The sequence below is a fragment of the Calonectris borealis genome, chromosome Z, assembly GCF_964195595.1.
Source record: "Calonectris borealis chromosome Z, bCalBor7.hap1.2, whole genome shotgun sequence".
NCBI lineage: Eukaryota > Metazoa > Chordata > Aves > Procellariiformes > Procellariidae > Calonectris > Calonectris borealis.
Genome location: NC_134352.1, coordinates 49,496,468 through 49,523,044, shown reverse-complemented (window position 1 = coordinate 49,523,044; position 26,577 = coordinate 49,496,468). Strand labels below are relative to the sequence as shown.

Here is a 26,577-nt window from a genome sequence, read left to right as displayed (position 1 = left end):
TATGAATGAATCTCACATCTCACTACACGGTGAAACGTTTTCAACCATCACCCATAGCAGATTATATTGAACTATACACTGTCTTAAACATTGCCATATGTATAGACATAGACAATTTCTCTGGAGGGCACGGATCATCATATTAGTCATTAGTCTCCCAGGGCTCAGGAAAAGATCAGGGAAAAAAGAATCCTCCTCTGTGAAAACTCTTAAAATGTTAAGAAAATAAAAACCTCATACTTGCATCAAGAAGAATTCATAATTTGTTTCTTCACAGAACCTTGTGGTTGAATCCCTGAAGTAAGTCCTAATTTTTATTACCTCGGTACATTGCAAATTATCAAAATTATGGAGAAAAAGGGCAGAAAGTACCCTTTTTTAATGGTAAAATCCTAAAGCTCAGTCAGAGTGAAACATACTCCTCGCTTTGGTTCAATCCGTTAAGTACTGATTGCAAAAACAGATTGCGAGTGTGGTAAGGCAGTGCAGACACCTACAGCAATGGAGCTAACATACGAGCATCTTTTAAGTGCTTTTAAAGAAATTTAAAACATATTCTGAGGTTCTTTTCCCCATGCCATTGTCTAGTACAATAATCGATGCATTTAATATATCCAACAGAGTAAAGCTGCTTTGTGGATGGTTGTCTCGTTGTTTCAATAAAAAGGATAATCAGAGCCAACAGACTGCTGACTAATAAGACCCTGAAATCCAATTATAGGGAAAAAACAACCCTGAAGAAAATAGTATTTTGCAGTAATATATGGTACATGGATTAATCTTTGGTGTAATACAAATACTAAATGAAAAATGATAGAAACTGAACAAGAAAATTAATTTATCTTTGGAAACAAATTATTTAAATTCTATAGCAGCATAGAAGGGGAAAAGAAATCCCAGTAATTTAGAAAAATGCTGATGTGTGCCAAACCAAAGCAAGGCTTGTCTCACCACCCTCCTGAGAAATAACTGCGCAGACACATACTAACTGCTGCCTACCGTCAGTGTTTGGTCATCCTTGTCGCCAGCGTTAGGTGACTGCATGAATGGGAAAAAGAACAAAAAGAAGTGTAAGATGGAGCATGCATAGAATGGAAAGGCAGTAAAACACCACAGATCTCTGATCCTACAAATGCCGTTGTGATAGGTTTGTGAACCACTTGAATTAAAGCATCCTAGTGATCAAGTAAATCAGAGTAAATTCACACTGCAGTGTTGCAGGAGTCTTTTATTCTTGTCAGATTCTTGGACAGGAACGGTTGCCATTTCAGGCCCTGCACACAGCAGCTGGGCTGCAGATCACGATGTTCACTTCATAGAAATTACGCAGGGAGGTGAACTCCCTGTACGTCAACCAGTTTGAGAGAGTGAGGACTGAAAAACGAAAAGCGGTAAGAAACTCAGGATTGACCAGCTGTTCAATGAAAAGCCTAAAAAGGAGTAACAATACCTTGGCATTTTGCAGGAAGGCACTAGGCAAGGAAATGAAAAAAAGGTGTTTCAGTTTAACCGCTCCCAGCAAATGGCTACTTAGCCCAAACTGGCGGCTCTGGTTAAGGGCAGGCAACATGGCACATACTGCTCTGCCGTGAAGGAAAATGAGACTCTGGATGGATTTTAAAGGCAATTAATGCTTCCAAGTAAGTGAAGTATCCTGCAAATGATTTGTGATTCCTATGTCCTATCCCTAGGACAACAGCAGCAGAGCACATCACCAGGAGACATTTCTGACGGAGAACAGAATTTGCACTGAAAACATGCAAATGCAAAATTTTGTATCTGATTTGTAGTCCCGAGTTTTACTTGTTTCTTTAATAGAATTAACACTTGTTTTAAACAGGAACCCAGAACTTTTGTCATGGAGTATGTTTCCATGACATCTTGAAAGTTGTGTGATAAAGTCATGTTATTTTTCTAGTCATTCTGCTTATCTTGAGGACAGAATACACAAAATATGAAACTCCAGTCATCAAGTACTAATTAAAATAGGACACAGTGCAAACTCCAGCTGTCTCACATTCATTCTTGCTTGAGCATAACCCCTTCCCCACAAGCTGGCAAATAAATAATTTTCTGCATCTCAAGGCTCTTGTTTGGTGCATTACATAGAAGACAAATTATGTTGCAACTGTTCTATGGGACAATCTCCCCAGTGCAGTGAAACCCAGTTTTTGGACACACATCAACGCTAACTTTCAGAACAGGCCTTTTGAGTTAGTGAATTATCCTTGAAGGTTAAGTGGAAGGCAAGCAGTTATGAGCAAACACTGATAACAGAGCAGATCCCTTCTGTTCCATTATAAGTAAAAGAATAACCAGAACTGAACTCTTTGTCAAAAATGTACCCTCCCAGCTGTGAATATTAACTTGAAGAAGAGATAATGAGGCAAAGAAAAGATCTTTGTTCTAATAAAGGCACTTCTGAAATCAGACTGCCCTCATGTGAGAAACGGTTAGAAAAAAAATGTTTTACCTCTCTATTGAAGACAACCATCTCAGAAAGAAAAGGAAAGAAAAAGAAAATACAAAATCTGTGTCCTAAAATGTCATTAAAACAGTGGATGCATCTTAGAAATTTTTTGCATAGTGTGTGTATATATACGTATATAGTATACAGACACATGCTCATTCAGATACAAATCCACACACACACTTGCAAATACATGATTTATTTGTGCATACTTTGAGGGACCTTCATGGGAGGGAAAATTTATGTTGCAGCAAAATTTGCAAGAAAACACAAAGGACAAGCCAGGAAAAGTCCTTCTTGTCTCCAGAGAAGCAATTTAGGACAGTCAAGTCCTAAAGATCAGTGGGTATAGTTACAGAAGTAAAGTTTGTGAGATGTGGATGAGTGTTCAGAACTGGAACTTTAATGAAAGTTTAAAAAATTGTTATTTGGGACTTTGAAGATAGGAAATTTGATTCTTAATTTTAATATTGAAAGACATGAGAATATGTAATTGATAAATCTGAGTAATTTGTCATGTTCTACCTGACAAAGTGCTGAAGAATGCCACTTTCGGCCAAGAGGAATTGAGAACATTCAGCATGCCTGAAAAATACTGAGCGTGCTCTAGGCTTAATATGAGGGCATTCCTAAAAGAAAAATTAATGTGGAAGGAAACAATGTCATTTACTTGAAAAGGAATGGGATGAAGCTGCATGAATGTATAAAAACAACTAGATGATAATTTGTACCATATAATTTAATTTGTAGAAGATAATTATGTTATAAAGAGAAAGAATAATGAAATACATTTTGCATATACATTCAGGAAATAAAAGAAAAGTGAAAAACACATCTGAAATAATTTAATTCTTTGTCACTACAGAATGGGATATAACACCATGAAACAGATTTTTTAAATTGTTTTTTCCACACATGATTAGTAACACAATTGTTTCTGAGCTTAACTTGCCAGTCAAGTTACATACTAGAAGAAATGTTCAAGACTGGAATATAAATAGAATTTTAAGGCAGAAGTGCCCTCCCAGTTTTAAAAACAGGAATGTAAACAATGGTTTGACATTTTGGTGATATTAAATACTTACAATGCCTGGATTATCTCCTGGATAAATAATAATAACACCTTAAAACACTGCTTTTAACTATGGCAGTGAAAAATTCAGTTATGGTGTTGCTATTTACATCGTGTGTTTGGTGGCATTTTGTCCCCATTAAGATGGCAAATTAAACTATTTTCCTATTGTTTACAGTTCATTTGCATTTACATGTTCATTGCTATGTAATTTGGGTATCCCACACCGCATGGCAAAGTATTCCGAAGTATCATTTTTCCCTTGTAGAAACTTCTAGTATTAGACATTTTATATAACCTTTTAATTTAAGACAACACTTAAAAACTGGTCCAAGGTTAAAATGGTTGTGTTTCTTTGCACTGGGAGTGAATACTATTTTTTTGGACATACTCAATAGTGATTTTTTTAAAGAAAAGACATATTTTCTATAAAGATAAGTTTGCTCTTAAATCATAGCAACTGTTGCATATTTGTTCCCTCAGAATCAGAAAGAGATGGAAATTCCGTGTCATCTGTGCGTTATATATATTTCTGAAGGAATTACTAGTAAAAAAGATCTTTGCAATTACATGTTATAATTTTTTTAAAGCCATGAATTTATTATAGTTCTGCGAAATGAAAAAAATGCATTCTAGTATACTTTCTTATTCAAAAGCATCTGCGGCACAATCCCTTATTATGTTTTTATCAGAATTATAAAAAGATTGATCATGAGACAGTTCACTAATTTTTTTAGAGAATTCACCAAAATATTTGTTGGTTCTCCTGTATGCCATGGCAGTATGTAAGAGTTTGTCCATCCTCCTGTCTGTACTGGTGATCACGTATTCAAGTTTGCCTCACCTGTGCTAAAAGTCTTAAAACATTTTATTTCAAGAAGAATCCCAAAAATGTCTACTTGCTATGAAGAAGCGGTCTATCCTTTTCACCCATCTCTTTTTCTCAGTGATGTAAGTCCATCAGTGATTAAGCCTGACATCTTCCTTGCCTTGTTTGGGAACCTGTTCCTTAGAAACAGGCTCCTGAAGGAATTCATGCAAGAGATGATGCCTCACTATGTGGCGAATCTCCTCATGCCTTCCTTTAAAATAAAGGGCATCATGACCGTCAAATGAAGAGCAGAATCTATAAAAAGCTCTAGGTATTTGATACAGAATATCCTTGTTAATAAAAGATGGCTAGTAACTTGAATCGTCTATTAGATTGTGTATTCCAAAACCAGAATCAGAGAGCTGACTGCCTGCAGCTCTGGGAGTTGCTGCTCTGGTTGAAGTTTCCATGTTAACAGGTTCAATAGCCTGAAACAATCAGTGAACTGGACTGCCCACCCCCTTCTCCTAACATGAGAAAAGCAGGCTGTCAAACAACAGCAGGTAAAAACGTAACTGGATTTCAACACTCTCTCTACAGTGTGGGTTCATATATCTTTCCTGCTTGCTAAATCTTTTCCAACTATAATAACTAAAAAGTTAATTTTTTTTTAATTGGCTTTTATGGGAATAATGAAAGTTCACGATGTTTGGTGGTTGTCAGTGTGGTGCAGAATGCAATATGGTGTCTCTAATTATTGTAGAATATGAGCCCAGACAGGGTTTTGCTAAATTGTCTCAAGATGTTTTATAGTGAAGGACTTCTGCTACTCTCTCTTACTCCTGTTTTCAGAAGCGGCATCTGGACTCTGCAATTTTATACCTATCAGTGAGTCACCGCTTGTCAGTCCTGAAGTAAATTACAGGTGATAGTTTTCTTGCTGCACAGGGCTCTCTAATCTTTGCAAGACATTACGCTTAAGGTCTGTGGGTTTTTTGTTAGGCTGAACTGCAGAAAAACGAGACGCATTTCAAAGGCGGACATTGAAGTCAATCTAGTTAACTTAAGAGAATCTAGATAATTTCTAAAAATCAGTATCTGAAGGAATGCTAGTACTGTACTCGGAATAGAACTGTTCTGCATTTATTTGAAATTATAAGTTAGGTTAATGCATAACTAAAATCCAAAGCAACAAAGTCAGCTAGACAGATTTCAGAAATAAGCTTAATGAGCTCAGGGAAGGAACAAAAAAATGAAGGTATTATTTTTTCTAGTTCTCTTAACATGTACATCTTTGGATTTTACCAAATTAGAATTTTTTAGACCTCCTTTCTGTGAATATTCCAAAACAATCCCAAGTTACAACCCTGGCCTACTCAACGGGTAGACTTTATACGGTTGGCAGGAAGCTGAAAAGTGTAAGTCCTAGTGGTCTCAATATACTTAAACTAAAATTCTTCTAGATACCTATGGAAATAAAAGTTGACCATCACCACCACAGTCTATGGAAGCTCTGTCAGGTGCTGCAGTGGGGCCAGAACAGCTTACTAACTGAAGGTGATGCATCTCATTACCCCACTCTCTAGATTCATTGTGTAGAAAGGCTGTAATTGGCTGCAGGGAAGTATTTCCGTATTTAAGCTATGGTAAGGATTTTAACTCACATATTACTGCTTAGTAGACCATTACCTGAATCCAGACTGTGAACTGAGTACAGAACCTTGGATCTTATTTAAAACAGAAGAGGAGAAAGCTTTAGTAAGCACACTGTAGAAAAATAAACTAAAATTCCCTTTCACTTTGCCTGCCTTCTTCCTTCCTTTCACCTTTCTCTTCCCTAAAAGTAAAGTAAAATAGGGAGTTCGACCTAAAGAAGTAGACTTCTGTATTGTTGAAGAAAATAAATATGATTCGCAAGAACCATATCCAAAATTAAATTGAGGTTGTAAGCTCGCTTTACTCATCTAAAAGAAGAATTTATTAAATTAAGCTGGAACTTTCAAAGACATTGAGCTGGACCATCAAATTGGAATACCTGGCTGCATTTACATCTGCTTGTTTACAGGAACCTGGTGTGAAAGTTGTAACCCTGGGCAAAACAGAATGGCTTTGTTCATTCAGATCTGTTGCCTCTTTTATGCCAGACTGTTCATGCAATTAACCAATGTGCATACACACAGTGAATCCTCATAAACATTCAGAAGAGATGCGTCTTAGCTGATTTGAGCAGTGACAAATGGATGGTTTAAGGTATCAGTTGCTAAAATCGCTGATGTTAGGTCAACTGATTTAATTTCAAATTTTTATGCATACCATTATATGAAATAGGACTCTTCCAGTCAGCCTGTAGGACCAATCACATAATATTTAGTTATTCAACATGTGTAAGAAAGTCAGAGTCTGCCCCATGTCTCTTACCTTCTCTGAACTTGCTTAAAGTCAGGTATCTTTGGCTTAGGATGGCAAGCTTAAAGACTTGATGAGTTTTTAATCACCTTAGTGTCAGAAGTAATTAGGCAGTTTTCAGTTGTCCTCTTATCCTCATTTCAAGACTTGCCAATGAAGTCACCTTTTGCTATTTTTTAAATTATATAAATTAGCACCGTAGCCCTGTATGTCTATGTAACTTTCAGGGGAATAAAAAAATCTTTAAAAACACTCAAAAACTAAAGCTAGGTACTTACAGCAGTCATTAGATACTCATGCACACAAAACATTTGTTCTCAAGTGACAGTTTAAGTACTTCAGTATGGATTTTCATGGGTAGCTTTAAAATACCTGGATTTAAAGTGTTTAATATGCTGCTACTTCATCAACAGTATTACATGGGAAAGCATTAGTGAGTGTTCCAAGATTAAGTTATCAAAATTTAAAAAGTGTCCGAATTAAAATCACCCATGAAACAAGCTGCAAATTCTGGGCAGGGGGCTGGGAAGGTTTTCTGCCGAATTCCAACTACACCATAGAGACTACTGACAGGAGATGCCTGCTCTTCATTTCTTACAACTCAATCAAACATGAATGGCTTAGTAAGAAGGCAGCAAAAAAGCATTTCCTAAAACTTCTGGTTACCTAAATACACAAAGGATCTGCTACAGATTATGGAGGTTTTAGAGTTTGCCTTAAAAGGGGTACAATAATTCCCAGAGAGGAAAGTGTTCAACAAATCTTAGTGATTGCTGATGCTATGCCTATTTGCAACTACCGAATAAATCTGATTGCAGTAAGTTGGGTGTACATTGCAGAGGATTCATCGCAAAGGCAAAAAGGCTGCAGTTTCACTCCCTTTCCGCCTCCAACGCCCTGGAGATCCTGAAGGACGTGGGAGCTCCAGCTGCAGGGGAGAACCCAGCTGCACAGCTTGTAGGGAGGAAATGCTGAATCAGTGCATCCTCAGCTGCCCTGGTCACCTCCCCTTTCCATCAAGTTCTGCTCATTTCTCTGTCTTATTTCACAGCTGCCTTTTCCCTTCAGGTGACTTTTTGCCACCAGGATCTCTGCCGATTTTATTGTCAGCTGGCAGAAACTCACGCCGGATCTAGCTCTCAGGATAGCAACGGGAAGAAGAATGTAATCAAATGTGAGAGGGGCATATAAAATAATGAATGATATTGAGAAAGCTAGCTGAGCATTGCTAATAGTTGGTGTTTCCCACAATGTCAGAAGGGGACAGAGAACAGAAGGCAGAATGCTGGCCCTTAAATGAGACAGAGGGAAAGCCTTGGCATGCTGTATCTATCCTGTGGGACTACCTTTTCCATGAAACAGTAATAACATTTACAGTGGTCTACCTCACACATTTTAAAAAAGGGGGAGCAGGGAGAAAGAAAAGCATCCCCAAAACAGTTAGGATGATGCTTAAGGTACATATGTTTCGAATAACTGTGCTTCAAACATAAAATCCTCATTCACTAGGAGCACACTGCCAGCTCTAGGCTGCAGGACTCTGGGTGTCAGTTTTACACCAGCCCAATAGGCAAAATCTAGCAGTTGGCTTTCGTTCCTCCACTTCCCCACCTGTAAACTAGGAATAGAGACACTGTTTGTAAAGAACTTTGTTCTGATCAAGAGGGCTGATTGCTTTAGGGGCACGTTACCGGATATGACTGCCTTCTCTTCAGCAATTAACTCTTCGGGTTTTGCATCTTCTGCTGAGCACAACATACATGTTCATTGCAATAAGGTGCAAAGCAGAAATTCTCTGAGAGCAGCATCTCCAACAGCTATAGGTAAAGGATCAAAATGTACCTCTCGCAATGTTTTGTTAGTTAAGAAACATCAAAGATTTTTTTATTTTTTGACTATTTATGTCTCTAACAGGTTTATAATCAGGTCTTTACAAGATTATATGACAATCAATGCAATCAAAGCACAAAAAACACTTGTACTTTTTACATCCAATAGGATGTTAGACTGATTCTTCAACATTGTAAAAGGAAAACCAATTAAAATGGTTTGGTTTTTTTTTTAAAAATTCACCCACTATCTGGATTATATTACACTTTCTCAGTTTCAAAATGGGAAACTAGGCATTAAGTCTGAGGCAAAACAAAGTATTACTAAAAGCAAATACCTTAATTTTGTGTATTTGACTCAACAGTATTTCAGGCTCACTGTCTTTATAACTGACATTGAATACCATCTGCCTCCATATTCATCCTTCAGATAACTGATTTCAGCTATTTTCACCACTGCCTCCTAGGTCTTTCTGATCACTTGAAACATGCAAATGCCATCTAGGGGTTTGTCTTATACGATGGTGTAAGAAATGGTAGGAAGAAAAACTGTTAAAAAGAAATAAAAAAGAAATTTTACAGAACAACCTGCAGATGAGACACCCAAACTGTACTGCCAGTGAGCCTGACAGAGCTGTGGACAGAAAAGCAAGTCCGAATTTCCAAATTTCATCTACAGCCATAAAGCAAAACAAATAGTTTTCTTCACATTAGGTGAAGAAAAAAAGGACCACATCAGCTTCAGTCTCACTCTGATTCCTTCTGCCTTTTAACTACTCTTCTACATTGTTCTGCCTTTGCATTAAGACGAAAGAGAAGATCTGTGGGTCTGAAACCAAGAGCATCCCTGTATGCTGGGATTCTGGAGACCACCAGGCATGTGTTCTGGACAACCTGCAGCATGCACATGCCAGGTTACTTTTAATTTCTGTAGAGCCAAGAGATGAAACTGAGGCAGAAAGACCTGATTGGCACTGTTTCTAAATGCTGTGTTACAACATTAAGAACTTAAATCAGACCTCCTCCATTTTGGCTCTCAGTGTTTGGGCATCTCATTTGGGAATTTATGTCCTACACGGCATGGCAAAGGATAGACAGAAAATCTTTGTGCTCACCTTCCTTCCTCAACCTGCTGTTTCACACTGCCTTTCATACTATTGATTTGTCTCTGCAACTACAAACCAGATGACTGCAGGTAACCCATTGCCACACATAATGCAGAAGCAGTGGCTCTGCTGCTCTCCTCTGCAAAGCCTGGTCCTCCCAGAACAGCTTCGTAGTATTTAATGTAAACCTACAGCTCCAAGGAGAATTCCCACTGTGATCAAAGAGAATAAGGCATTAGGGGAAACAGATGCTCTGGAGTTAGGGATGACAGAATTATGGAAGGGCGTAGTAGGAGACCATAGCTACAAGAAAGCATGAGAGAGTTCATGGTGAAGTAGTGAGGGTAGCAGCCTAAGCAGCTAGCGGCCCTAGCTCAGGCTCATACCTGCCTTCCACCTCTCTTTCCCATTTACAGCCTAGGACGAAAGCATTTCTTTACCTCCAAGCTGCCAGATGAGCTTCATTGCGAATTATGAGATTTCTCAGGGACTTTTGCTAAGAAATGTTATTTTGGACACCAGCCAAAATCACAATCTGCAAGGTCTATCAATTAGAAAGAGAAACTCACAGTAACTCCATCCATCTTTTATGTAATCCCATTCCACTTAAAAACTTAAAAAGTCTGGTTTCTCTAAGCACTGCAGGAGTCACAAGGAGGAGACCATGCCATTACCCCCAGCTGCAAGCCTCCTTTTAGCCACAGTTGCTCCCCAAATGCTCAGTCTGCCTGTCTTTTCCTCTCATAATTTTTCTCCCAGAACCTGTGCTTCTTTCATCACATCTTGGACTTCCCTGCTGCCTTTTTTCCTCCTATCTCTTTGGCAGGCACATCACACAACGCCCAGTCCACCGCAAACACCTCTGTTCCAGGGAATGGCACACCTCTTTGTCTGAGATGGATGCTTCTACTGTTTCAGCTATCTGCTTTCATTAAGAAGTACGATCATAGCTATCTGCATTTACCAAGGAGAGGGCTGTTACATCCCACTGGTTTCAATATTGCACAACTCCACTAGGCTTTCTTCAGTGTAAAAGGTACAAGAAATTGAAGGATCAGGGGATCCGTCTTGCATTAAGTGAAGTCACCATGACAGAGGGGATATGAAAACAAGATTTGGACTTGCAGAGCAACGCCGGGCCCTTATGAAATATACTGGGTGTGAATTCCATTAAAACAAATAAGAATACCTCTGAGCCTCAGTATAAATACTTGCTGATTATTTAATAGCCAAACTCCAGTTCCTGTGGCCACATTCCAGGTTGGCATGTTTTTGGCTTTAATGACATCCCAATGTAAACCCCTGTTTTCAGGTAATGCACATACTGCCAGATCTACAAAAATCTGGTTGTTCCAAGAGGGAACAACCTAGTTCCCTAGGATAAACCTTTAATACAACTAAATTAGTCATATAAAGAAAACTGTAAGGTAGGGTAAGCCAGAAATCATTATGTGCTTTGCAGTCTTAAGCTGTCTAGAAGTAATCCATAACCTAGTTTTTGGTTCTCTAGAAAACTCCCATTGCTATGAATCTACATGTTTCTGTTTCGACATGACTCTGCAAGCATGTAAAAACTTCAGCAAACACCACACACATGGTTCTCTTCACAATATTCACTTGAACTTTGGGAAACCGCAGTCTCTACCAAGCTAAATTGTCAGTAAACATGGTTCTCTCATGTGGGAGTTTGTGAGGCTCCAATCAAGATTTTGTGAATTTAAGCCACTTTTTATTATATTGTGTTCTACACATGGTCTGTTATCTCAACCAGCTTTTGTGCTTACAATGCTGACCAAGGGAGTCAGAGAGAACTAATGTATTTGATTCTTGAAATACCATCTTTCCATTTGTAAAACACTGTGTGGCCAGAATGTAAAGAAACACAGATCAAAACTCCCTTAGTCTGTCTGCCTCCTGTTTGTTTTACTGGCAATTTTACTTTAGATATCTCTGTGCATATATATTTTTCATATGCTTCATAAATAGTATTCCTGCAGTCCTGCTGTGGATGTCTATGGCAATACCTGAAGAGTGCTTTTTATATTAATTTTTTTTTTTCTTTTAATTCAAAACTGTGCTTATTGAATGGGGAAGAATCATTAGGACTGTTACTGTAACAATTCCTGTTAACTGTTCCAAACTGAACTGCCTTATATACAATCATAGAAATCTCCTCTCAAACCATTTACATTTTTCAATATTCTAGTTAAATCTGAATTATCAAAAACTTTTCATTCTGGCTCATAGAGATTTAGCAATTACATGACAAAAATTAAGAAGGTCAGGTAGAATCACAACCTTAACATAAATAAAGAAATAACAAGTACAAGGGACACTGGTATGGAAAACCTCCAACAGATCAAAAGAACAGAAACAAACTCGCTCAAAGTCTGATTTCACCACTGCGAATTAATTCCATGGGATTAGCATAAAACTAAATGAATTGAGAGCAGGATCTGGTCGAGCATGCGGGAACAAATGTGACATTTATTCCACAGCACATTGAAGCAAGGTGTCAGTCTCATTATTTGTTACATGTGAAGCAAAATACAATGAAAATAAAAGATGCATTTTGCAACACGAATGTTTTCCACCCCCAGAGGTCTACTGGCTAACAGGTCCTACCGCATTTGCAGCTATAAGAATCACTAAAGCACTAGCTCTCATATGCTATTAAATAAAAAGTCTCTCTTGCTGGATGTTACTGCTTGCTTATTAAGCTGTGGTTTTATCCAAGTTCACCTGTAGGAGGTGCTCCTATCTCTCACCTTCTCCCAGACCTTGCCTGACACGGGCTTTTTCAGTCACACAGTCAGGTTCTTCCTCCACCCCACAGATTCTCAGGACTTTGCCAGCTCAGCCTGGAGACTTACCCAGCACATAGACAGATGCAAAAATTTTGAGACCTTGGTGTAGTTTAAAGTTACACATCCCTGCCACGCAACACTGCAATGACCAGAGCTGAGAAGAGTGGGGGCTCTAGATCAGTTGCTTTCCTTGACAAGCAAGATCAGACTGGGTTGGGGATCTGGAGAGTTCAACTGCTCCAATAATATCAATTGCCACAGTATTTTTGGAAAAAGCATTTAAGAAACTTTATGTGCCACCTGTGTTACTGAGCTCTCACAGCGATAGCCATTTAAGAAAAAAAACACATTTAAAATTACTTTCTCAATGCTATGGCAAATTATGGTGAGTTGTGCCACTGTTTCTCCCAGCTAAAGGACTGCCTGGCCACTCTCATTAGCAGCACCCAGACAGAGCAGGTTTACACAACAGCAAGGCAGTCACACTGTGGATCAGCCACCCCCCACACCCCTCACTGCTTTCACTCCTGGCCTCCACCGCATTCAGAGTCACAGGCAAGTAAGGGCAACATTATAAACTACTCACTGAGCTCATTAAAGGATGGCAAAGCAGCAACTATAACAGGATGCAAACCCTTTCATGTCTCATTTCTAGTTGAAAGCTTGTTCAGGTTGGGAATAAACAAGAGCTGCTCCTGTCTGCTGGATTAATAGTGCCATCTGTGAAACAAGGACTGCAGAATTGACCGAGGTGATAGCAGATTTTGGTGTACTAACAGAATCTATTGCAACATTGCCAATGCCTAGTAATCTTCCGGGCACAGCTGGAGAAAAGCAAAGTGCAGATTTGCATGGGGACAGACTGGTCTTTTCACCAAAGACCTTGGACCTAAAGCCAGCATCGCGTCTTTTTCCATAGCCTTTGGAAAAACTGCTCTCCAGACTCTTACCTGTCCTGTGGAAGAGCTACATACATCCATTCCTCTGATGGAAATAAGTTAGTTAACTGTACAAGCCTTATTTACAACTGTATTAATACAGAAAAGGCTCATCCTTTGGTTTAGACCACAGAGAATGACAAGATATCTTAGATGAAAACAAGCCAAGAGATACAAAACTAAAAAAGACAAAAATGCTGCCAAAACACAGAAAGTACAAATTTTTGTGAGCATGAAGAAAGTGTTCTACCCACAGCAGGGGTGCTTTTCTCTTATCTATCCTCTTATTAAATAAGGATATATACTGATAGCCTGAAAATTTTCTTAGGCGGCCTTTCTTTTCTGCCCAAGAAACAGGCACGGACCCAGTGGCAGACTGAATCCCAACCATTGATTTTTTGGGGGAAGGTGCTGAATTTATGTTATTTAGCTCTTGGAAATGTGGGACAGAAATCTTCCAGAGAAATGTAGACCTGTTGGCTAAATCTTTCCAACCATGACTTGACGTGGAAAATTAATCCTGAGATCTAAGACTACATCTTTTTGTATGAAAATCATAGTGATCGTAAAACATTTGCAGAGCAAGTTAGCTATGCCTTCCTGGACCATGAAAGAATACCCAACAAAGGGACTTTCATATGTCTCTGATGAAAGTACTGTGAAAAAGCTAATAATAGAAAGGCACTGCATCTCTCATACCTAAAGACAATTAAATAAATCAGAACAACAAAGAACTATAAGTAGCAATGTCCCAAACAAACAAAACCCAATCACTTGCATCACAAGTTCTGCAAAAAGAAGTCGGGTTAGACACAGAGTTATGAAAGTCTCATGTGGCAGTTTGGATTCTACTTACAGAAAATTTATTTAGAAAGACAAATTTCTTCACTGTCATCACTGCACTATGAATTTCCTATAATAATGCCCTGCTTCCTATTGAATCGAAACAGAGTGATTTAAAGCCTTTGCAGCAAATCTTTCATTATGAATTTTCATGTAATTCCTCCTACTGGGAATTGGAGCACTATTTTGTTTAATTATTTCAGGCATTTTATCTCTTGTAATGTGAACTCTATACAGAAAGGAGAATTAGAATAATTTCTGCACTTTGTTTTCTGTCATTTCGGACCTCAGAGTTTATTGTGATGTGTGTGTGCCTGACTTCTTTAGAAAAAATACATTGATTTTTTCTTAATTCATTTGCTCCCTTCTTTCATTAGTTGAAGAAAAATCTAGCTCTGTGCTTTTTGCTGATGACAAAAAGTATTTCATCGCTAGGTCATTCATCTCCTCTAAATTTGCCTAATGTATCACTTCTGCAAACTAATGCCTAGTGTCAAATACCTACAAATTCTTCTGATTTCAGGAGGAAACTAAACCATGAACATGAATCTCAGTTTCATTTATAAAATGATATTTTTGCTGCTTTATCCTTGTGAAGACAACCTTGTAAATGTAGATTGACATAAGCCACTTACTAGGATTAAACAAGTTAAAGCAAGCAAGTTTCATTTCTGCATTAAAAGGCTGAGCGTGGTGGTGTGGTCACATGCAAGAGCTAGTCTAGCATACAGTCTAGCATACAGAAGCAAACCTTCTTCTTATACATTATATCCCATATTTTTGTATTTATCTTCCCCAAGGTATCAGCAAAAATTTTCAGCAATGACTGCACCAAGATCTTTAAAAAAGTCTTTAAAGGGTAGAAGGGTTCTTTAAAAGAGTCATAGGTAGAAGGTATCGGCTTCTTGATAGCTGCTGTTCCTTACATTCCTCTCAGTGAAACTCTCTTGCAAATGAACAAGAAATGAACTTTTCCTACGCCTTTTTAAAGTCCTTTAAAGATAATTACAATTTTAGGATGTTAAACAGAAATAATCCCATTCCACACACTTAATGAACAAGGTTTCAGAATCTCCTGCAGAAAAGGTTTGATTCAGGATTCTTAGTCTGGTTCCAGACTGGTTTTCAGACTCATGTTCTCAAAAGGACCATTTGATCATGTGGGTTTTTTTTTTTCAACACTTTCTGAATCAGTCTTGCTCTTTTTTTTTCTTCTTCTTTTGATAAGGTCTATACCGCTAACATATTCACTGTCTTGTCCTGCATTTTTCTTTAAAATTGACAGTTTTTCTGTAAGGTCTGTCAATGACCTCAGGACTAAAAGTTACATATGACCTTTGCTGTGGTCAGAAATATCTGACAGAACTTTTAATACCAGAATAGAAAATGCCATGCAGTGCAAATCTCACTTCTTCTCAAGAGATCAACAGAACTATTCAAAAAAACGCTGATAGCAGTGAATTTGTCTGCTGCAGATGAAACAGACTCAGTTCTGAGTAAGCGTCATGGAGAGATACAATTATGACTCCTGTCTGTTAACTTCAAATGTACACATTTATGCTACTTGAGCCAGAAAAGCTCACAGTGATAGTTGGTCATTATCTCTGAACTACACCACTGAAGGCAAGAAACATCTGGAGAAGAAGCCTATAGCCTATATCCAAATGACAGGCAGTTGTCAGTGTTAAAAAAACCAACGCAGCCCATCAACTAGAGAGCCCTGAACACTGAGGAATCATCAGGTTGTGCGTAGTTTTCATAAGTAACTCTTCACTACACCTTTTCAAGTAACTCCACAGATGTTTTCAGGGCTATAGCTATAGTAGCTCCAGCTAGAAACGTAGTCATCTGGCAAAACTCCCATCAGCATCAATTTTGCACCATGGATGCCAGTATAAAGACAGACTTAATGTCAGCTCAATGGTGCAAGAGACTTGGTGTAATATGAAAAGATCACAAGGCAAAACAAAAAGCAAGGCTAGAAAACCTTGTGATACCCAAAGGGATCGGCAGGGCACCCAGCAGTTTAGGGGATAGAGGCAGTGTAACTTAATCCCTTGGAAAGCCATGGCAAACTAGGGGAGATATATCTTTTGAGTAGATTCATGCCTGCTTGTGAGGGCCTGGTTTTCTGAATTCAAATGCAGCTGAACAGACTTTGTAGCGTGACACATCTACAGGAAGACTAATTCCTGCACTGTACCTGCGCTAGGTGAGAACACCTCTTTATCATCAATGTCACCCAAACCCAGAGGTTTTAAATAGATACGGTTTCAATCAACATCTACCACATACAATCCATTTGCTTTTTGGTTAGCTACAGCGTGAATGCAAATGGGGCAAAAATCTTGGGAAGGGACCGAGCGGAGTGGAACGTGGTAGTTTTATAGAGTAATTGGCTCCCCGTGGGAATTTCTTGCACTTTCCTGTCTTGCACAGTATTTTTGCAAGCACAGGATGGTAATCGTGCAAACCCTTAAAGATCAATGCAACTAAATCAGGCAACTCACCAAGGGGCTCATGCAAGTAAGAATTTTTGGGACTGAGCTCCAAATTTCTAAGAGCAAATACGTTAGGATTTTATAAGCTCAAAAAGGCTTGTGAGAGTAATAATCCCTAAAGCCTATTAAGCTATTAAGGTAACCAAATAAAGCATCTGCATTTTGATCTATCTCCAATCTAAATGCTCAGCTTGAAGCTTTCTTAGTGATATAAAGAAGGCTGAAGAAATCATTCTCCATAAGACAATGTTCTATGTTTCAGCTTCTGTTAGAAAAGATTACAAATGACAGAAACTTCTTCCACTTTTACAACATCTTATATCGATATTAGGCTTTCAATATTTCAAAATGTTTTCTCTGTTAAAAGGATTTTTCATTCCTTAAGACAAGGGATAAAATACCCTGGCTCCTCTAGCCTATTTATACTTTTACATGTTTGCACTGTTTCACCTGCTGCAAAATCCATCAGCCACACTACTCCTGTGGCCATCTCTGCTCCACTTACTACTTGTTACTACTGCTCCACACTATTGGCTGTATATTCTCCACAAGCATTTGTTTCTTTTTCATTCTTTTCACTTTCATTCAGAATCCGCTTGAAGACAAATTTCTCTGCAGATCGTAACAGGCAAGTTCATGACCTAACAAAACTAAATTAAATGGAACTTTTTAGCTAATGTTTTTTGGAGGTTGCCATTTTGCATCCTAACTATTTTGTTTTTAACTCAGTGAAGTGGTAAGGTCCTTAGACTTTATATTCTTTTGATACATCAGGTAGGGCCAAACACCCACAGCTATAGCCAGCTTCCACTATATTTCTTAAAATTTTTTATTGAGTGTCATGAGCTAACATCACAAGCAATAATCCTAGCTTTACTGCCATAAGCACATTTGCTACCCTCAGCAGCAGTCTCTTTAATTTATGTTGTGAAACAAGCTTTCATCCTTCAGAATGAAACTGGTTTACAGTCTTGGTTTTGTAATTGTGAAATTGTATTCTCAGATGCAAAATTTCACGTATCTTGAAATAATCATAATCAAATGACAGGAAAAATGGTAATGCATTCATCACACTCTGCAACAGCATTCACCAATTCATTTCAGAAATGTGTTTGGTATTTCTCATCTCCAAAACTTTACTATTTCAGAGTCATAGAAATGCCATTCTTTTGTCTTTCTAGCATATGTGGTTAAATGGAAGCCATTCAATAAGATAATGGCTCACTTAATTGCAAAGTTCCCATTTTGGCAAACTATTTCTTTACACTTTCTTTAATTTTAACTTTCCTTCCTTTTTCAGCCCTGGAAAAGTTTTGCTTCGAAGACTATGTGCAATTATAATCCAAAAATACAGACTAGAAAGGCTTTACAGATAAGCCAACCCAACAATACTGATTGTGATAGGAAATAAAAAGATGAGTCTGTTTCCATGGTAAAATGTAACTACTATATTAGACATGGACACTGCAGCAATAAACAGAACCTGCAGCGAAGACATCTTCTGCCCGAGTCCAACAACAGGCCAGACTCAATCTTCTTAAGTAATGCTGATTTTATTATTTTTCCCCTTTACTTTTTTCATGCCAGGTGATATTTTAATTACTACACACCACGTGTCCTGGTTTCGGCTGGGATAGAGTTAATTTTCTTCCTAGTAGCTGGTATAGTGGTGTGTTTTGGATTTAGTATGAGAATAATGTTGATAACACACTGATGTTTTAGTTGTTGCTAAGTAATGTTTACACTAGTCAAGGACTCTTCAGCTTCCCATGCTCTGCCAGGTGTACAAGAAGCTGGGAGGGGGCACGGCCAGGACAGCTGACCCCAACTGACCAAAGGGATATTCCATACCATATGACACCATGCTCAGCATAGAAAGCTGAGGGAAGAAGAAGGAAGGGGGAGACGTTTGGAGTGATGGCGTTTGTCTTCCCAAGTAACCGTTACGCGTGATGGAGCCCTGCTTTCCTGGAGATGGCTGAACACCTGCCTGCCGATGGGAAGTAGTGAATGAATTCTTTGCTTTGCTTTGCTTTGCTTGCATGTGTGGCTTTTGCTTTCCCTGTTAAACTGTCTTTATCTCAACCCACAAGTTTTCTCACTCTTACCCTTCCGATTCTCTCCCCGTCCCACTGGGGGGGCAGGGGGAGTGAGTGAGCGGCTGCGTGGTATTTGGCTGCCTGCCAGGTTAAACCACGACACCATCCCACCGGCGGGGAGTGAGTGAGCAGCTGTGTGGGGCTTAGTTGCTGGCTGGGGCTAAACCACGACACCATGTCAAATGAAGATATGTGTGAGAAAATCTTGGATGACAAAAACTGGTGGTTCAGAAAGTTTTTTGGAGAATGATTTGAGAGGACACAGAAATATTCCCTTCATCATGTTTATCATTTTTACTCTCACCAAGTAGTGCTCACTATCTGAATGACTGAGCACTATTCAGAATGAGCAGGCATGGTGAGCTTGGATTTCTAGAGAATATATTATAAGCATGTGTTAAGGGTAGAGCTAGATGACTTTTACATTTTTCCTCCACTATATTCAAATACAGGTACTCCCGGTTTAGTCTCAATGACACAAAATTAATAAAAATATTTTTACAGTGTAAGCAAAAATAAAGTACCCTTATCCCAACACTAAGCCTTTGCTTTGTTCAGTCAGACGGCTTGCAGGAGGAACAATTATAACATTGAAATTTCAGTCACTTCATTTATTCTAAGCCTCACATAAATAACTGTGATGATTGTATATTTATGTTACAAAGAATTTTTTGAAAAGTGGACTGAAAACCACTAGGCCTGCTCCTGAAGCATCAAAAACAAACTTCTACTGATTTTAATGCCTGTAGTTCTGTCTGTCCATCAAAGAAAATCACTTTATTTACCACTGAAATATCTTTTGCTGAACGGCAGCTACAGGTCACTGTAAAATGACACAACCATTTGAGACAGGGAGAGGCCAAGAAACCGCTTGGGAAAACTGGGTGATAGGGGCTACTTGGTCTAGATTAAATATTTATTGAACAGCATAATATTTTTCTTCATTTTTATTTACATTGCCACACACTGTTGTAGTACATTGCCACATGTCTGCTATGTTCCACCCGCATTTCACACATCTGTCAAGTGGCTCGTGAAGTACTCTACATGTATTTTATAGTATTCCTCATCCAGAATCTTTTTTCTGTATAACATGTAACAGCAGCTGCTCCTTCCAATGCTTATTATTAAAAGACTTTTTATATAAATCCCAGAAAGACTAGGCCAAATCTCAACGGAGGCCCAACACTTCCGCGCTGTGATAGAGAGGTTTCTTTCACTGCTGGATACTGCTTCTCATAGCATCCCTGGTACAGCTACACACGACTAAAGGCAGGAGACCCATCATTCCTGGGGACTTCTCATTGTTGTCTCCTGTCCTACATCTTAATACAATGAATACTTATACAAATCAGCAGATTAGACTATCATATCAGAAATTTTGCTGAGGCACTTGAGGTTGACTGTAAACCACTGAAGTGAGAACAAAGGATTACCCTGGAATTGGGGCAAACACTGACCTGCTGCTTCACCCACACAGATGATAAGCACTGAAGGGGAATAGCAGGATTAGTGGGGAAGACTGCAAGCTGTCCCTGCAGTCCCTTAAGGATCCATAGAAACACTGATGAAATTTCACTTCCATCTGTATCAGGAATTTGCCATGTCTAACAAGTTAGATAAGTAAGTTCTAAGTAATTTTGCATAAATATCTGTGCTTCAAATGGAATAAAATTAGTAGCGGACATAAGTCGCATTTAAATGTAAGATCATTAGGCTATCCAAATAACTCTTACCAGAGGTGCTTTACAGTCAGCTTAGACCAGCTGCGCTGTCCCCTATGCAAATGGCAAGGATAAGCAGGATCTGGCATTTGATCAGACAAATTTGTGACACCTCACTCCTCCCTGTGAGGGGTTGGGACATAGCTGGGACATAACTTTCCCTCGCAGGAGAGAGGGAACAAGACCTTGCTTGCATTTCTTCTATAAGAACAAGCACTTCATTCATCCCTGGACACTTCCTGCTCGCACTAATGTAGCTCTTTGGGTACTCCAGCGTTTTTTCTCTTAAAAGCCTCAGAACTCTTTCACATATTTTTTTAAGAGGAAAAGCTATTCCCACATTAAGTGTGAGCATATCCATTTCTTACAGCCTTACGGATCTAGATTTCTGCTCTGCTGGAAGATAAGGGAGCCTAATGCTAGCTCCAAAATAAGAAAGGTCTCTTGCCCTCAATATGTCCACATTTTTGTTTAAACAATGTTAATTCCCAAATTTACTCAGATGTCAGAAAACTGGGCACCAGAGAAACTCCATTCACCTCTGTAAAACAGCTCCAGATTTCCCATGTGATAGTTAACAGATTTTGGCTCAGTACACCGTATCTTATTAACATTTTCTTTAAAGAGGGGTTACTTACCTGCCAAGCTACATATTTCGGTCAGAGCTGTTTCCGAGTGAAGGCTGAGTCCCAAATTTGTCACCTAGGGTAGTGCCCAGACAAAGCCCTAAGGAGGCTGCAAGACACACAGCAAGTAGCACTTCATACCAGTGCTTTATAGGATACAAATACCTCTAGAGGATCTGACACAATCTTTTAGCATTTGCTCCGTTTTGGACACATAAGTGGTCTCAGTTATGCACTATAAGGAAGAGCTGGAAAGAAATGAGTTCTAACAAAGAAGGTGTCAACTTTTTGAGCTAGATTTAGGTCCAGTTTTCCTGTTTCCAGACAGAAAATGGCATTACATTCTTTATACTGCTGATGAATTCTTGGTTTAAATGCTGGTACAGACCCACGCAGCACCAACTAGTGCTGCTGAACCCCATATATCCGATCACTTCTCAACCTCAATGACCAAAGGCAGGGAATGAAATTCTCCTACAAGGGCAGGAAATGGTCCTACAAGCTACTGAAAGCTCCCATGTTTCAGTTTGGAAGTGGCTAAGCAAACACCTATGTAGAATTTGCATATGAGTTTATTTAATTCTTTAAAATACAAAAGGAAAAATATTATTGATCCAGTGATGAGCATTACCATCTGTAACAATGTTTGTATTCCTGTAAGGCAGACGCTTTCTTTATTTGCCAGTAAATGGCAGGTTTAAAAATGTTTTCAAGCCACTGGTTCTAGTCCTGCTAGGATAATAGTGACCTAGTAGGAGGAACTTGGCTTAACGGAGAGCTTTATTGTTTATTAAGACAGGTAAGACTTGGATGATCTTGGCAGTCCTCGCCGAGGTGGAGGAGGAAAGAGTACAGAAATGCTTACAAGCACGTCTTGTGATATATCTAGCAAAAGATGGTAAAACATTAGGATTGAGATAATACTGCTAATGTGAGTTGAAGCTAAGAACAAATCCACTTTCTGCCTGTAACTGGCATATTCCCTTCCCCCGGTGCAGGTTCTGCAGCCGTGCAGAATGCTTGCTTTTCTCCACATGCTGAAAACTGCGGGGTCTATTCTGAAATTGAAAATCTGATTAAGTGTATCTTTGATCCCAGTAAAATGTGTGCTTAAGAACCTTTGTGAAGTAGGTCCTCAGTGAATACTGCGGCTTTTTGATTAGCCACAGAAAATATGAAAAGAGCGAGAACCTCCATGATTGATCCGTGTTGATCTCCCTTCTAGAAAGGGCTGCACCACTACTGTACATTTAGGACAAATAACAGAGTTTTAAATTCCTACAAATAAGTCCTACTTACTCACACCAAACAGTCAAAAGATTAAGAAGTATTCTCGGTTCCCCCTTTGATGAACTGTATTGCTGTTTGTTTCCCCATCTGCAAAATTAAGATAATAATATGGACTTTTTGTGAAGTGTGTCCTGGCTTTGGCTGGGATAGAGTTAAATTTCTTCCTAGTGCTGTGTTTTGGATTTAGTATGAGGAGAATGTTGATAACACACTGATGTTTTCAGTTGTTGCTAAGTACCCCGCTAGTCAAGGACATTCAGCTTAAAAAAAACCCAAAACAAAACAGGCTGGGGGGGGGGGGGGTGTGTGTGTGTGTGCAAAGCCAGGACAGCTAGCCCAGCTGGCCAATGGGGTATTCCATACCATGTGACATCATGCTCAGTATATGAAGGGTAGGCGTGTTCCAGGAAGTACCGATCGCTACTTGGTTATCGGTCAGCGTGGGTTGCATTGTGCATCACTCATTTTGTGTATTCTATCATGATCATTATTATTGTTGTTATTATTATTATTATTATTACTTTCCCTTTTCTTTTCTATTAAACTGTCTTTATCTCAACCCACGAGTTTTTCTCACTCTTACCCTTCCAATTCTCTCCCCATCCCACTGCTGGGGGGGAGTAGCGAGCGGCTGCGTGGTATTGGCTGTCTGCCAGGTTAAACCACGACAAGTGCTTTGCCAGTCACACATGGAAGTCAATGAATGAGCTAAATACTTCGCTCCATCATCCAGTACCTTCACTATTCCCTTGTCAATTGATACTTCTATTTTCATCTGCTTCTAGTTAAATCCCATGCATCTTCGGCAATGTTTTTGGTCAGTGATGAAAACAAACATTTGAAGAGCTGCTCTTTCTGGCTGATGCTCAGAATGCTTTTTATTGTTGAAATGCATATATAAATTCAAACAAGAGGTTCAAAGTACATCTTACTCTAACCCTAAATCCTACATAACTTAAGAAATCCTTACTTTAAAATCCTACATACATAAGAAATGCTTACTTTTGATTTTGTGAAATTTTCAAAACAAAACATCCTTTCAATGCCCTGACAGTCAAAATGAAGGCACGAACTTCTTTTCTCTGGAATCAACGGTAAAATATCTACTGATTGCCACAGGGACACATCCCTAAAGTTGATACTGCTCTGTACCCTTTTGAGAATCCTGCAGAAGAGCAGGATCCTGTCCTTTGGGCATGCACTTTCTGGGCTGCTTCTGAAGTCTTGGAATGAAACAAGAATAAATTCCGAATTAAATCTTGCTGACGAACTACAAGAAGGAGTTCTGACATTCAACAGCCTAAGAGGGCCAACGTAGCATTTTTGAAGTTTTGTAAATTTCAAATTTAGCAGAAGTTACATATCAATTCCTTTAGAAGTCTTGGTCTTTGTTGCTTATGCAGTTAATGATAATCAGGGAAATGAAGCCACGGTAAATATCCCAGTTTAACTCAGCTACCACAGTTTTCACTGTGATCATTGAAACTGTGTGACATCATCAGAGTTCTAAAAATGCACTGCTTTACGGTACCCTTAGTCATTACAATAATAGCATTATCAACACACAAGCAGTTCTTGTACAGACCTATCTTTTCACAGAGGTTGCAGGCATTATGAGATACGAGGGAGTGATGTTGACATTGCATTAACCTTGACACGGATAGCTCAAATTTTCTTAGTTGTTGTACACATGAGGCCAGATTGTTAAAATAGCAGGTTCTATCAATCTCAGTTCAAGATCTGGTCTGTTCTTGCTTTAGTTAAATCTTTCTCCTAGATCTGATGTTGCTGTACCAGCATTTTTTATGTTTACTATTCAATGACTAAAATGCATGTGCATTGTCACAGCTGTTTCTTGCTCTGCAAAAAATGGCTACACTTACAGGTGCATGCATAGTGCATCTTCCAATTGTTCGAGTGCTTCTTGGCTTTATTTACTGATTTCAAGCCAAGGAGGCTCAAAATATGGTGAAAGGGAAAATGAAGCCTTAATACACATTCCATGAATTTTATTTTTTCTATCAAACCTACAGAGAGGGATTTGTTCAAAAGGGTCATTTTCTTGTAATTTTTATATAGACTTCCCATTCACTGTTTTTCTCCTTGATTCCAGTCCCACTTGGTGGAATTTTAATTGATGCAATGTCTCCCACTGCATCAACTGCAATGGAATGGAGGGTTGTTTATTTTTGTTTTGATTTATTTTGTTTGAGTACGTATTTTCTGCATTCTCCAGAAATAGTGTAAGGCAGGCTGGTTTTCAGATTTTTTCACCTGTCTCTTACCATCTTGTGATTTATTGGACTTCGTGAAGAACGTTGAAGCTTAAATACTGTGTTTGGTCATATCAGTCATTTGACTGAAGAGTTCTTTGTACTAACGAGGCACTGGAAATCAGTCCACGTCCTTCTCTGCGTGTGTCGTAATATAGCTCTTACTGTGCAGATAAGGCAGCCAGGCTGACAACACTGACTGCAGTCTGTTCTTGTTTGATGAAAACAGTGCAGATGTTCCCCATCAGACATGAAAAGGTCAAAGAAAGCAACTGAATGTTGCCTTAGAAGAGACATACTCAGGCATTAGTATTTTTAACTTGAATTGTTTTGTGACTTAAAGAAAAAGGGAGCGAATGAGTTAACAGGTGAGTTCAGCTTCTTTTTACTATTTGTAAAGCTTTCAAAGCATTTCATAGGACCTAATTTACAACCTTACAAAAAGTACATGTTGGTTAAGAAATACACATCAGGAAGAACAGCCTATGAGAAGACAATGAAGAAAAAGCTACCATTCTGTGCATGCCCTCTGCCCTTAGACACTTACTGGGGCAGAAAGCCGCAAATCAAGTTATATTGTCCCTATCTCACTTCCTAAGCATTTTTACTCCCTTCAGTACTGATGAAGCCAAACATGATGGCTAATCAAATCTGTGAACTCAGTATTCTTGCTTTATTAAAACATTGTTCAATTTAAAAAGTGATAATGAAAATATTTAGCATGCTTTCTAATGAGTTTTTGGTCCATGGATGAACTTCATTGCTTTTACCAGCTTGCTGTTAAAACAAGGATATCCATCTGTCTTCAGAAGTCACCTACCATAACTGAACAGCAAAAATCACTGAAATTACATTGTGAAGTAAGTAATAGTTTGCATATTTTGGACAGGTTTCTACAGTTATGTCTATATACAGAAACGTGTTTTATAAAGACATTCCAGAAGCTCCATTATGTGGAACTGGTCAAAACCTAGAGAATCACAGTTCAGTAAGTAATAACGTAACTGTTCTATAGTTCCTTCTATCAGTAAGGAGCTTATCAGTAAGAAGTGATGGAAAAGGAGAAAGGTCATATTCTATCACAGGATGATGATGAGCCATGTACAAGTTTTCACCGAAAAGCTAAATGCTAGGATGTATCAAGAAAAGTATTTCCAATACAGATTGGGAGCCCCCCAAAAAGGCACTGACAAAGACTCAACTGCAAGATGATGAACAGTCATATGCCAAGAGGAAATATGGGTTCTGACCAGGGCAGGTGCTGGGAAGGACACACAGATGAACAGGAGACAAGAGAAGACCTCAGAGTTGATTCCTCTATATAGGAAAAATCGCAGAATGGGTTGACACAGGCATTTTAAAAATTTATCAGTGAAACGAGGACAGAACAAAAGGATATAAACTGGCCACGGAAACAATTAGTGTAGAAATGGGAAGGGTTTCCATATGTGGGAATGGTGAAATTTTGAGCACCAGCACTTTTATCTGCCTTTTTCTTGGGGCTTTGACAAGTTTATACGAAGGATAGCATAACATAATTGCCTCTCATTGCAAGCAACAGGACACAGAAGTCCATCCCGGTGCTATGTTGTCAGGTTTTGCAATGAGCACTTGCAGCATATCCTGATGAAAATCTAGGAGGAGATTCTGATTTTATTAGGATTTATCAAAAGAGCATTTCATTCATTTGGTGATTATGTGCAAGTAACCAAATTCTCCTTCATTATAAAATGGAAACTGCTGATATTCATAGTAGCAAATTCAACACACACACATACACTC

The 26,577-nt window shown here is 38.8% G+C and overlaps 1 protein-coding gene across 1 annotated transcript in view; it reads right to left on the bottom strand.

Annotated features, from left to right (window-relative positions):
- The window catches only part of SLC24A2 (solute carrier family 24 member 2), a 116,723-nt gene that overhangs the window by 56,304 nt on the left and 33,842 nt on the right, over nt 1-26,577 (bottom strand). Inside the window, exon 2 of the mRNA XM_075136487.1 lies at nt 1,000-1,038. Within this exon, the coding sequence (XP_074992588.1) occupies nt 1,000-1,038 (39 nt within the window). The remainder of the gene's footprint in view (nt 1-999; nt 1,039-26,577) is intronic.